The 12,491-nt window shown below is 34.6% G+C and overlaps 1 protein-coding gene across 1 annotated transcript in view; it reads right to left on the bottom strand.

Moving 5' to 3' along the window:
* Positions 1-977: 977 nt before the first annotated feature.
* LOC111516192 (uncharacterized) overlaps positions 978-12,491 on the bottom strand; it is a 267,285-nt gene continuing 255,771 nt past the window's right edge. Inside the window, exon 3 of the mRNA XM_074180109.1 lies at positions 978-3,745. Within this exon, the coding sequence (XP_074036210.1) occupies positions 1,178-3,745 (2,568 nt within the window). The 3' untranslated portion in view covers positions 978-1,177. The remainder of the gene's footprint in view (positions 3,746-12,491) is intronic.

Here is a 12,491-nt window from a genome sequence, read left to right on the forward strand (position 1 = left end):
AGACTCCATACTGAGCCTCAAGAATTTCTTCAACCACCAGTCGTTCCCCTACAAACGAGAACCTTCAGAAGTAAAATATTGTGCGAGTTGAGGATTAACGACGTCTTACCTTTCAATGTGCGATTTCAAGTATCATTTGATACTAGGACTGAATCTTACGCACACAATTATGAAAATTGACAAGAGTCTACAATATTTTTGTGAATATTTGCGCGGTTTGATTTTTCAACCAAGCAAATCGATGATTTTTTTGATAGCTGATATCATTGAAAACAATTTGGGTGAACTTCATTTCGTTTTTTACTGTTCTCCTTATTTTTGAACATCTGCGTATACTGAATATAACGTGAATACCCAATATAACGATTCATTGCTCATTGGTATGTCATTCTTAATGTAATAGTGAACGATATAATTTTTAACTAAACATTCACAGAATTTTGTAGCGTATTTTTGTTCAGAAGCGAATGAATCGTTAATGTCAACAATAATAGTACTGATCAGCCGAGAGAAAACTGATTTTAAATAGTCGGCAATGAGGTGACTGAAAAAAAAAGAGCAGAACGGGCGGAAACTTTGGTTGCATCCGAAACAAATTAGGTTTTGTTCATTAGTAACATTTCAACAGTAAAAAAATCTACATTTTTTATTGGTATTTTCTAGTTTATTTGATACTCGAAATTTTTTCACAGCATGTGGACATTTTAATGATTTTCTGTTAGTGAATTGAGTGGTTGATAACAGTAACAAAATATTTTGATCCATTTTGAGCAAACATTTATCTCTGTTGAATCGAAGTTTTGTAATTAGACAATTGAAAAAATGGTTTTTGGCATATGACGTTTTTGAATAAAATTCTGCAAACAGTAAGTTAGTTGAAAATAAACTATCAACTGGATTAAGTACGGTTTTAGTGAGCGAAGAAGTGTTTCTGCTGCCACAGAAATGACTCGTTCCAATAGTACTTCACAACAACATTGGTGAACTTTATATTTATTCAAGATAGAAACATCTAAGATTGGTTTAAATGTGAAGACGCCACGCAAAACCATTGTAAATCACAGAAAGGCACCGGTAGATAAAAAATGAGCATAGGGACGGAAAAACCGGTAAACACCAGACCTCATACGGTTGTTTCCCGATCCACATGTATAAATTCCACAGGCGGCGACTTATGTCAAGAATTTAAACTCGGATCCAATAGCCTCGGACCTGTGAGCAACTTCTTCTTTGCCAGCCTCCTTCGACGCCTAGCACGCAGTCGGTGTAAGGTCAGGCAGACAAGGAGGATGATGGAAGAGATCACTGCGGCTGCTGCTGCAAGGGCCGACAGTGGCAATGAATTTAACAATTTTGAAGTTGCACCGCACTGCGCTTCCGACTCATCCCAACCTGATGGACAGTGATCCTTTCCATCACACCACAACGAAGCACTAATACACGCATCTAACTCGGGGCATTTGAACGCGCACTCTAAGTCGGTTTCATTTCCGGTGGTGTTTACTGGAACTTGCAACTGTTGAAGTAGTGCAGATCTTGACCTGGAAATTTCGAGCCAGTGAAATGCTGCTACTCCTGTTTCGGAGCCTATCCATTCTATAAGAAAATTTGGGGGACGTTGCACAATGTGAGCTAAAGCTTCACCCCACCATTCCTCACTGAATACATGCACTGCTAACGGACGAGATCCAGGTTCTGCAGGACATACCACTCGTACCAATTTGGGAGGTCGTCCTGAATAAATAAGTACCCGATTCGTTGTTGGACAACGAGTAGGCTCATCTATGCGAGGTTTCAATGGAAGAAATGCTCCCCAACTGAGTAGAAACAAACTCATGTTATATCTTGCTTCCACTACCCATGGCATACCCAAACATAAATTTTCAGTTCGGTCGACTGGAGGATTATTGAAATGAACTTCTCCTCCATAACCTCCCAGTCTTTGATTCCTTGGACAGTCCGACATTTTGATGAGTTCAAATAGTACGTGAAAATGTAGTATTGTAAAGTCTTCGCTAATATTCATCTCTTTGGCAGTGAATTGAAGTTCTAGTGTTCTCGAAGATGAAATGAACACAATAGGTTTACTGGAAAGTGTGGAATTATCACAAATGCAAGCTTTGTGCGTACGAATATCTTTCCAGGGTCGCTCAAAAACGTTTAGTTCTGAGATACGGCTTCCTGGAAAATATTCACATATCTGCCTTCCTGTGTGAGGATCATTGAGAGTTTCACACGTTGGATTTAGGCCAAAAGATGCGTTGTTCAGAATGAGCCGAACTCTTTCATCTAAGCCGGCTTCGAATCTGTATACACAATCTAAGTTTTTCGCACCTCCCCGCCCATATAAAAAAATATTCCGAGGTGCGGTCACTTCACCGACGTGTTGGCGTCGAAAAACACGGTAACAAATACCTCCTTCTTCGTTCTCTGGCCAAGGCTGACCCCCCAGTCTAGTATCCACAAACTCATATTTCATTTTGAATGAAGCTGGGTGTAAGGCGGTACCGTCTTCAGTATGATGTTGGACAACTAGAGTTTTTTCGGACGAAAGATAGCTTTCATCACCAGAACAAGGCCTAGTGAATCTTGTTGAGTTACTCAATGCGGTATGATCACAGAGTTTCGGTGATTCGTCACATTTGTCTTCTATAATCGTATTTCCATCCCATATTCTCAATCTAGTGGAACAACCATTGCCGGAGGAACCATTGCTGAGGAGAGCATGAGCACTTTCTCCTACCAACAAAGCTCTCTGACTGTATGATATGAAACTTATCCAAACTAAGTCGCCAGGGTAACCTCTGAATTTGTAAGAACATGTTGTATTCGGAGGTAATGAGTGTTTAGGACTGATGAGTCTACCGTTTCTGCCTCTACCACTCCAAATTTCGTCGCCATCTGGACTAGTTGCATTTATATCAAATTCACACTTTATTTTATGTCTGGAATAATCCATTGAGTCAGAATCTGCAAAAATTACATCGACGTCTAGCTCAAAACCTCTGAGAGGTGAATGAAACGTTGGAGAGTGAAGGGGTATGCTGAATGGGGATGAATGGAAAGCTACAAGCATCTCTGGTCCACGTGCTACCACCCTGGGGAGCCAGTCTCCTCCACAGTATTTTGCCAGAACTGGATCATTGGTGGAGCCACCATCGTAGAAAATTAAATGATCTCTTTCTCCTGTACAATCTCTCCATGCTCGTAGCGCTCTGGAAGTTTTATTCAGTCCAGCTACATTGATTGATCTCTTCATATGCATTTTGTGAGCAGCTTCCTGACGTACGGCGATCATGGCATGTTTGCAGGTAGGTACAAATTTCTGCCTCAAACTCCAATAGCAGGACACATTCCTCGGATACATTCCAGGATAGTTCGGCGACTGAAGGCGACATGGTTTCCTATAACATTCTTCGAATTGTCTACTACAGTAGGTACCTGGAGCAACTTGTCCACGTTCCAGAGGAGAACTAGGAGAACCGAAACGAACTATAGCTTCTCTCTTGGAAACGAATCGATAACGAAGGCTGAATGCGAATGGTATTTGTGGGGAACCGAAAAGTTTTACGCTCACTGTTACTGTTGATGTTTCACTATAATAGGCAGCTGGACCCGATGAGGAGCCACACCAAGAACCTCCAGTGAAAGGACGCCCCAATTCGCTGAGCTGCATGTATCCATCTGGACAGCCGTCTAGGGCGGATGCTTCATATCGACCGATTTTGAATTCATCGAAGGTCAACTGTAAAAGAAAATAATGCTGTAATAATAGTTCAATCGACTTCATTTGAATAGGTGGTTCACAATGAATTCATTTATTTTATTCAATATTTCATTGACCGTTGTTTCATTTTATCAAAAACATAACCTCCAACACAAAAAATTGAAATCGAGGTGACACAAGATTCGAAGGGGTATGTAACTGAAAACCTTATGATACTTCAGTAGAAGGGCTGGAAAATTGAAATAGTTATAAATAATTGATTGAAAATTCTGGTTTGGATTTTATATACATTTCAAAAACCATTTGAGATATATGAGACCTGGAAAAAGATCCTGTTCTGAATTTTCTTGAAAAACTAACTATATATTTATAATTTCAATTTCGCTTTTGTCTATCTTGATCGAATCAGATACATGTACAAAAAATCATTCTATCCGATTGAATATGAATATTGAACAAAAAAGAATATCATCTAGACATATGTGTAAACAATATAATCTATCAGGTTTGATAGCTGCCAGTTAACATGGAAATACACAGAATTTTCAAATATATAATCTGGTGTTTTCTCACTCCTTTGAGCCATTGCTTGAAGGTTTTAGAAAGGATTGTTGTGGATTTTTTTTATTTCCCACTTCTTCAATAACAGTAGAAGGCATTTCAGTATGTGAATGAAGGAATCAATGTTCACAATACAAAACCGTATTGTGACGTCTGAAGATGCTATTGTATTGCGAAACACGTGTCGGGGTTTTGTTAACTGTCAAGTGAAAAACTCACATTGAACTTTTTTCCTAATACGATATGAAACTATGTTTGATTTGGATCGAAGTGAATATATAGTGTACATACTGTACAGTGGTGAAGTGTATATAGAGCCCAAGAAAGTTTACCCCAAATATTTCATTTTGCGGAACTGTTCTTCGATACTAATAATGATATATTTTTTGTAAATTAAAATATAGAGAAGAATTTTACTTGCTTTTTTTAGACAAATAAGAAATTCTAATTCAATTTGTATTATTTTATTGAAATAATTTTTTTTTAAAATAACTATACATTTTTGATATCAAAAATTAACGCCAAATACAATTACAGATATTTCTTCTGTGGAAGACGTTTTCAATTTTTCATATAATTTTTGAACTCAGATGCATCTGCATTCTTTAAAGCAATATCTTGGGTAACTACATTGAACTAATTTCAATAAGCCGTAAGGGTATTGCAATTAGTTCAATGTATATTCGATAAACGAATGCAAAATAGATGAATGAAAAAAAATAATATCAAATAATATTATTAAAAATTATTTTAAAGAAGGGTCATTCATTTCATTATTCAGCCAAAAAATTGTTAATGAATGCATGCAATTTATATTTTGTCAAGATCAAAGCAATGCATTCATTCATTACAATTCTTAGAATAAAATGTGTTGAAAATGACAAAAAATGTTATGACGCTTTTAGCAATTCCTAAAATGATAGGAAACATTGAAGAAAAGATTTCGATTCATTAACTCACATTGTGAATACCTTCTATTGGTAATTAAAAAGGTTAAAAATCAACTTGTTCTTCATCATAAGCTTCGAAGAGTTAAAAAATCCTATTTTTTTATTAAAAATTATATATGTTTTCATGTTGCCACCAACGGACTATTGTTTAGACAAAACAAAATCAGGGCTGGTAGGCCATGAAGAAGAAACTTGTAGTATCAAAAGTTTCGTCTACTACTGCGGCAGATATCTTCAGTGGAACGACGAAGATAGTATTTCGAAGTCTCATCAGTCGTTGCTGAGACTTTGAGATACTTCGTTCTCGCAGTCATACATCATTGAAAATATCTGCCGCAGTAGCAAACGAAACGTTCCATTCGACCAGGGATTTTGCTTTCTCTGATCGTGACTCCGGCCGTAAAAGCCTATCTTTTCATATTGGATTATTGTATTGTATATATATGTTACCATTTTTTCCTCAATATTCATATATTGCCTGTTGAAATAATGTTTGCTGATCAATTGTCTGATTTGGTTGATGTGCGTTTTATGCCTATCTTCCACCTAGAAATCAAAATTATAAATATTGTCGATATAGTTCCTCAAGCTGGGATATTCTCAGTGAATTTTCTGTTTTCAGAACATTTTTTTAGATGAAAGATATTCTTCTTTTGCCTGATTATAACTTTTGAAATTGAAATTGAAAAAAAACAACTTTTACGATTATTAATATATCAATTCTACTATTATTAATATTCAAAATGAAAAATGTTTGACCTACGGCACGTTAACCCAATCCTTTCTGACATTCCGAATTCACAATTGTAATATACAGGGCTTTTCATGATGAACGTTAATTGGCCGTTTCTGGCAAACTATTCAACGGATCAACCTGAAAATTCCACAGTATGCATAAGTCAATATGACCTAGACGCCTAAAATATTTTAGACGAAGCGACGTTGTCGCTTCTACTATAAAGTGGCGGCTTCTTTGATTTTTCAAATGGAACACCCCGTATATAATATCATATTATGATTTATTATCACTTTGTCAACAAATTCATATACTATTTCCCTATACCTATCTATTACCGTTCAGAAGATATAAATTAATTTCGATATTTTTTTTACCAAACATGAACTTTCATAAATGCTGATAATCTTAAACTCTCTTGCACTAAAACGATCAAATTTGAAATGAAGTGGGGTGATACTATGAGGATCTTCACTTCAAGTCATATTTCCATTTTCCTCATACAGGGTCTTCAAAAAATGCAGATACTTTGATCTCATGAAGAAATTAGTGGAACTCAATTTTTTCAAATGGAACACCCTGTATATTTCAACATTTTTGAGCTCTACATCCAATTTTAGATTAACTTTGTCCAGATAATACTATTTCTATTTTGAACCGTTTTCGAGATAAACTGTTTCAAACGGAAATTGACGTGGTTTTCTTGCTCGTTTTTTTGAATTCATCACTTATTTTGGATATTCAACATTTTTTTAATACTTAGTAATATTTCTTTTTGATCCAGTTTTTTAACTGTCTCAGATCAGTCAATTCGAAATTGGTATGTATGGGGTGGAGCATCATCCATTTGGTACCATACACGTTCTCTTCCTGGTCTATTATTTAAAATCATTTGAATTCCGTTCCTAAGTAAATCTTCATATTTTGATGCATTCAAATTATCATCATAAAACTCGATATAAAAAATTGACTTATTCTTTATGGCACAAAATACATTGAACTGCCATCTTTCTTGAAAACCCCTTTGGCGGACAACATGGGGATTTTCTGGCGCCCAATAATGACTGTTGTGTCTATTGAAAACTCAATTTTTTGTAAACTTGGCCTCATCTGTCCATACGATATTGTCAAGGAAATGTTCATCCTCTTGAGTCTTGACAAGTAACCATTCAAAGAATTCCACTCTACGAGGTAAATCAGTCTCTTTCAAATGTTGGACACAGTAGAACTTATAGGAATGCCATTTATGCTTATTAAGAATTCGACAAATTGTCACGTAGGGTATACCTATCTCCCTTTCAGCCTCGTGCAGAGAAGCATTTGGAAATGCATGAAAGTATCCCAAAACTGTTATACCATTGTCATCATCATCCACTTTAGTCTTTTTACGAATGATTTCTGGACGGAAGGTTCCATTCAACCTACAGTGTTTTAGTAGTCGATTTATCACATTATTATTCGTCTTCGGAAGTTGTGGGTATCTTTCATGAAATACTCGGCATGTTCTACTTGCAATTCTATTGCACTCACCATAAATTATTAATAAATTCAAGAAATCTTTATTACTGTAACCTAATCATGACATTATTCTATTATAATTGGTAGCTATTACAATCAGTCAAAACCACCAACGAAAGTCTGACGTTAAATAATTGGTTTATTTATTTTTCCAAAGCACACTATTAAAAAATATCAATGTGTACTGTTATACGTTAGAGACCAATACCTCAATGTATACAAATTGTAACTTTTTCTAAGGTAGGTACATACCAATTTCGAATTGACTGATCTGAGACAGTTAAAAAACTGGATCAAAAAGAAATATTACTAAGTATTAAAAAAATGTTGAATATCCAAAATAAGTGATGAATTCAAAAAAACGAGCAAGAAAACCACGTCAGTTTCCGTTTGAAACAGTTTATCTCGAAAACGGTTCAAAATAGAAATAGTATTATCTGAACAAAGTTAATCTAAAATTGGATGAAGAGCTCAAAAATGTTGAAATATACAGGGACTGTATATTTTTTCATGAGATCAAAGTATCAGCATTTTTTGAAGACCCTGTATGAGGAAAATGGAAATATGACTCGGAGTGAAGATCTTTATAGTATCACTCCACTCCATTTCAAATTTGATTGTTTTAGTGCAAGAGAGTTCAAGATTATCAGCATTTATAAAAGTTCATGTTTGGTAAAAAAAATATCGAAATTAATTTATATCTTCTAAACGGTAATAGATAGGTATAGGGAAATAATATATGAATCTGTTGACAAAGTGATAATGAATCATAATATGATATTATATACGGGGTGTTCCATTTGGAAAATCAAAGATGCCGCTACTCTATAGTAGAAGCGACAACGCCGCTTCGTCTGAAATATTTTAGGCGTGTAGGTCATATTGATTTATGCATACTGTGAAATTTTCAGGTTGATTCAGGTTGATATATATATATATATATATATATATATATATATATATATATATATATATATATATATATATATATATATATATATATATATATATATATATATATATATATATATATATATATATCATACAGCCACGAATGAAATTCGCAATTGGCAATTGCCGGTTGTCGCCCAAAAATTCAAAGAGTGATATCTCGAGAATGGAGTTCCCAGGGAATTTTAATTCACATCAAACTGAAACAATTCTCAAAGTTTGATGAGAACATTATGTAAATGAGTTTTCGTATGAATATCTTTCCGTAGAATGAGTATGGATATTTGGAATTAATTCATTATTTCTCCAGTGGCATTGTTGATTTTAATACATTTCCCAAAAATTCCAACTCTCATTTTGATCAATTGAAACGAGATATTTGTTCTCTACTAATGACATGTGGGTGCTTGCTGCTGATAGTTTAATTCGTATCATAAAAAACAAACATCATCATGTTTTTTCCCAGAAATCATCGTGCAATGCGTGTATTCGTTCATACAATATTCTAACTGTGCCAAACGAAATTCGCTGAATTTATTTAATTGTTTTGTATTCTGGATTGTGAATTGATGTCGATCCATTTATTGGTAAGTGGCTTTGGGTGTGTTGATGAATTGATTGACCAGTTGTTCTTTGCCGTAGGTAAAGATGACCAAGATATCTGTATAGCCTAGTAGGTACTTTATAGAGGATGTAACAAAAAGATGTGCCAAAAATATTTCGATTGCAAATGTGCACCCCAAAAAAAGTTACAGCGTTTGGAAAGTTCGAAATGAAAATTGATTTTTCCAAATATTTCATGAAGTGATCAACATTTTGTAATGAAAAGCCCCCAAACTTCTAAATGCGTTATAATTGAAATAATATTAGTTCATTACATCATAGTTGACTGTTCAACACTTGTAGTTGCTATGGATAAATAACAATAAATTGCTCTTATAAGTACATTCTATCAACTGGAGCTTTCAATTATTATGCATTTCAAGAGTGTTGATACAAATCAAACTCTATGTTAAAATGGTTCAGACGTTTGCAGAAATGGCAGATATGCATATAATTCTAGGTTAGTGTGGTCAGGCTACAACAAGGATGATTATCTGTGATTCTTGTAATTACAGGTGAATACCTGAGGAATAGTGCAGCAGCTGCAAGGCGTTTTGCGAAAAAATATTCCAATCGGAATACACCAAAGAGACGATTATTTATTTCCATTCATCGTCGTTTTCGTGAGACAGGTACTTTGCAACCGCAAGTTGCTGGTAATAGTAGTCGTCCATGAATGGATAAGTATATTTTAGAATTTTGTCGAAGAATACCCTGGAAGCAGTACAAGGGTAGTAGCTGCTCAATAAGATGTTGGTCACATGATGATTTGGAGAAGATTGAAGGATCAGCAGCTTCATCCCTATCACTCAACAATCGTTGAAGACTGACTAAATGAAGATTATCTTAGAAGAATATGTTTCTGCGACTGATTATCAACGGAAAACAACCTTCAGTAGAAATAACATTACGAATCACTATGACGCGCACATTTAGGCCGGAGGAAACCCTCACGCAAAAAAGGGCTCATCACCAAAATGCTATCAAAGTAAATGTTTGGGAATGCACCTGTTAATAATAATTCACCAGTGTCTCATCTGAATAATTTGAATTGTGCAAACTACTTTCAGTTCTCACAAGATGATTTGAATATGTTTAAAAAATACGTTAAAAATACGTTTTTTCCGTTAACCAGATGTCGCACTCTACGAAAGACAACCCTCAGAAGTCGCAACTTGTGCGAGCTAAGGACTGAAGAGGTCACACATTTTAACGTGTGATTCCCAACACGTGTTAGACGATAGCAAGTGCAAATCGAGCGTTCAGCCTGGGGCTTGAACCATCGATTCACACATCGGTCGATTGACTGAGTGAACAAATCACCCACGTCGAACCGCCCGGCTACCGACCGACCGATTTACCAGAATAATTGAAAAAAGTAAATTCAGGAATAAGGCAAAATATGTGGTATCCACAAGATAGAGCTCCAGCGCATTTCGATAACGAAGTTAGGAATTATCTTTCCGGTCTGAACCCTGGAAAAGCGCCAACACCTTTTTCACAATAATACTAGTATTTTTTGTTTGTTAATGTTTTGAGCTCATTAAAAAATATTTTTGAATTTTTGGTTCGATGTTCTTTAAAAGCGTGTTTTTAGTTTTTTAAACTATATTTATTTTTTAGTTTCGTTTGCTATAAAAGCGTGTTTTTTAGTCTTTTTAAACTATATTTATTTCATATAACTCTTACCGATTTTTTAATGAATATAGGTTTGCTTTTGGTATTGATTTTGATTTTAGAATTTGCAATTATGTTATGCCACAGTGGCGAAAAAAAATATTGTTGTTAATACAATAATACGAAAAAAAAATTGTTGTTAATACAAATATAACCGATCATACAACAACAATACTCCAAATAGTCATTGACAAACAAAACAAGCAAAAAACGGATAACAAATATATTAAATACCTAAATTAAAGTAAATTATGCAAAATACCTACTGCAAAAGACTAGTTGGGACACAATTTACAGTACACAGGATCCGAATATATCAATGAACAATTTCCTCCATATCCTTATAAATAGTTTAAATCAATGCTCAGAAAGAAAAAGATACTACAGAAAAAACACCAAAATTGCTCCCTAGATGAATAACTGCTTATTAACCATGATCAATAGTAAAAACCAAATGTTCAGAGAACTCCAGAGTAATCCTAATAATACTGCGATACAGGATCAATATAAAAAATACAAAAACAAAGTAACAAACTCAATAAACAGAACAAAACAAAATTATTTCAGGAACCAAATTGAAAAAAATAATGGAAACACAAAAAAGCTTTGGAACATTGTAAAGGAACTCACCGGTACAGAATCAAAAACAAAAGTTACTGGTCCAATAAAAAATGATAATGACGGGCTTTTAACCGACTATAAAGATATAGTCAACGAATTCAATGACAAATTCGCAGGTATGGGTGCAAAACTAGCCCAAAAAATCTCAACGAGTAGAAATTATAACGCACATCAATATATTCTACCAAACTCATTAGCTTTAACACATACCGACTCCAAAGAACTGACTACACTAATAAATGAGTTAAAAAATCTCAAATCGGTAGGCTATGATGAAATTAAATCAGAAGTTATAAAATCAATCTCTCAGTTTATTATTGAATCACTTCAATTCATCATTAATCAAAAGTGTTTGGCCTGAGGCCTTCAAAAAATCAGTAATTTGCCCAATTTACAAAAGAGGAGATAAAACCTCAGTGAACAACTACAGACCAATATCCCTGATCACACACTTATCGAAAGTTTTTGAAAAATTATTGAAAAATAGGTTGACGTCATTTATTAACAAATATCAGCTAATTTCAGAGAAACAATTTGGCTTCAGACAAAATATTTCCACCAATAATGCTTTAATAACTTCAACTGAGAAGATACACAAGGCTTAAGAGAACTCCACACCCGCTCTCTGTCTATTCATTGATCTTTCAAAAGCCTTTGACACCGTGGATCATAAAAAACTTCTGAATACATTGGAAAATAACGGTATTAGGGGCAATTGCCTGAAACTGTTTGAAAGCTATTTACTCAATAGAGAACAGTCAGTAAGACTCGAAGGGATACAAAGCGAGCCGAGAAGAGTAGAATGTGGAGTGCCCCAAGGTACAATCTTAGGACCAACTTTATTCAATCTCTACATAAACGACCTATTCAAACTCAATACAGCTGGTACAATAATTGGATATGCAGATGATACAGCCATTTTTTATGAGGAAAAGACCTGGAATAACCTCAAAAATGTAGTTGAAATGGATTTTAAAGCTATAAAAGAATGGTTCGACTATAAATTACTCACTGTTAATATGGAGAAAATCAATTTCTTACCCTTTAGTTGCAATTCAAACAATTCCTGCCATTTTGACAATCTCCTTATCAAAAACCAAACATCAAACTCTACAATTCAAGCTGTTAACGAAGTGAAATATTTAGG

Source organism: Leptinotarsa decemlineata, unplaced genomic scaffold (genome assembly GCF_025532065.1).
Source record: "Leptinotarsa decemlineata unplaced genomic scaffold, Ldec_3_MD MMD2_tig00026282_RagTag_RagTag, whole genome shotgun sequence".
NCBI classification, from domain to species: domain Eukaryota; kingdom Metazoa; phylum Arthropoda; class Insecta; order Coleoptera; family Chrysomelidae; genus Leptinotarsa; species Leptinotarsa decemlineata.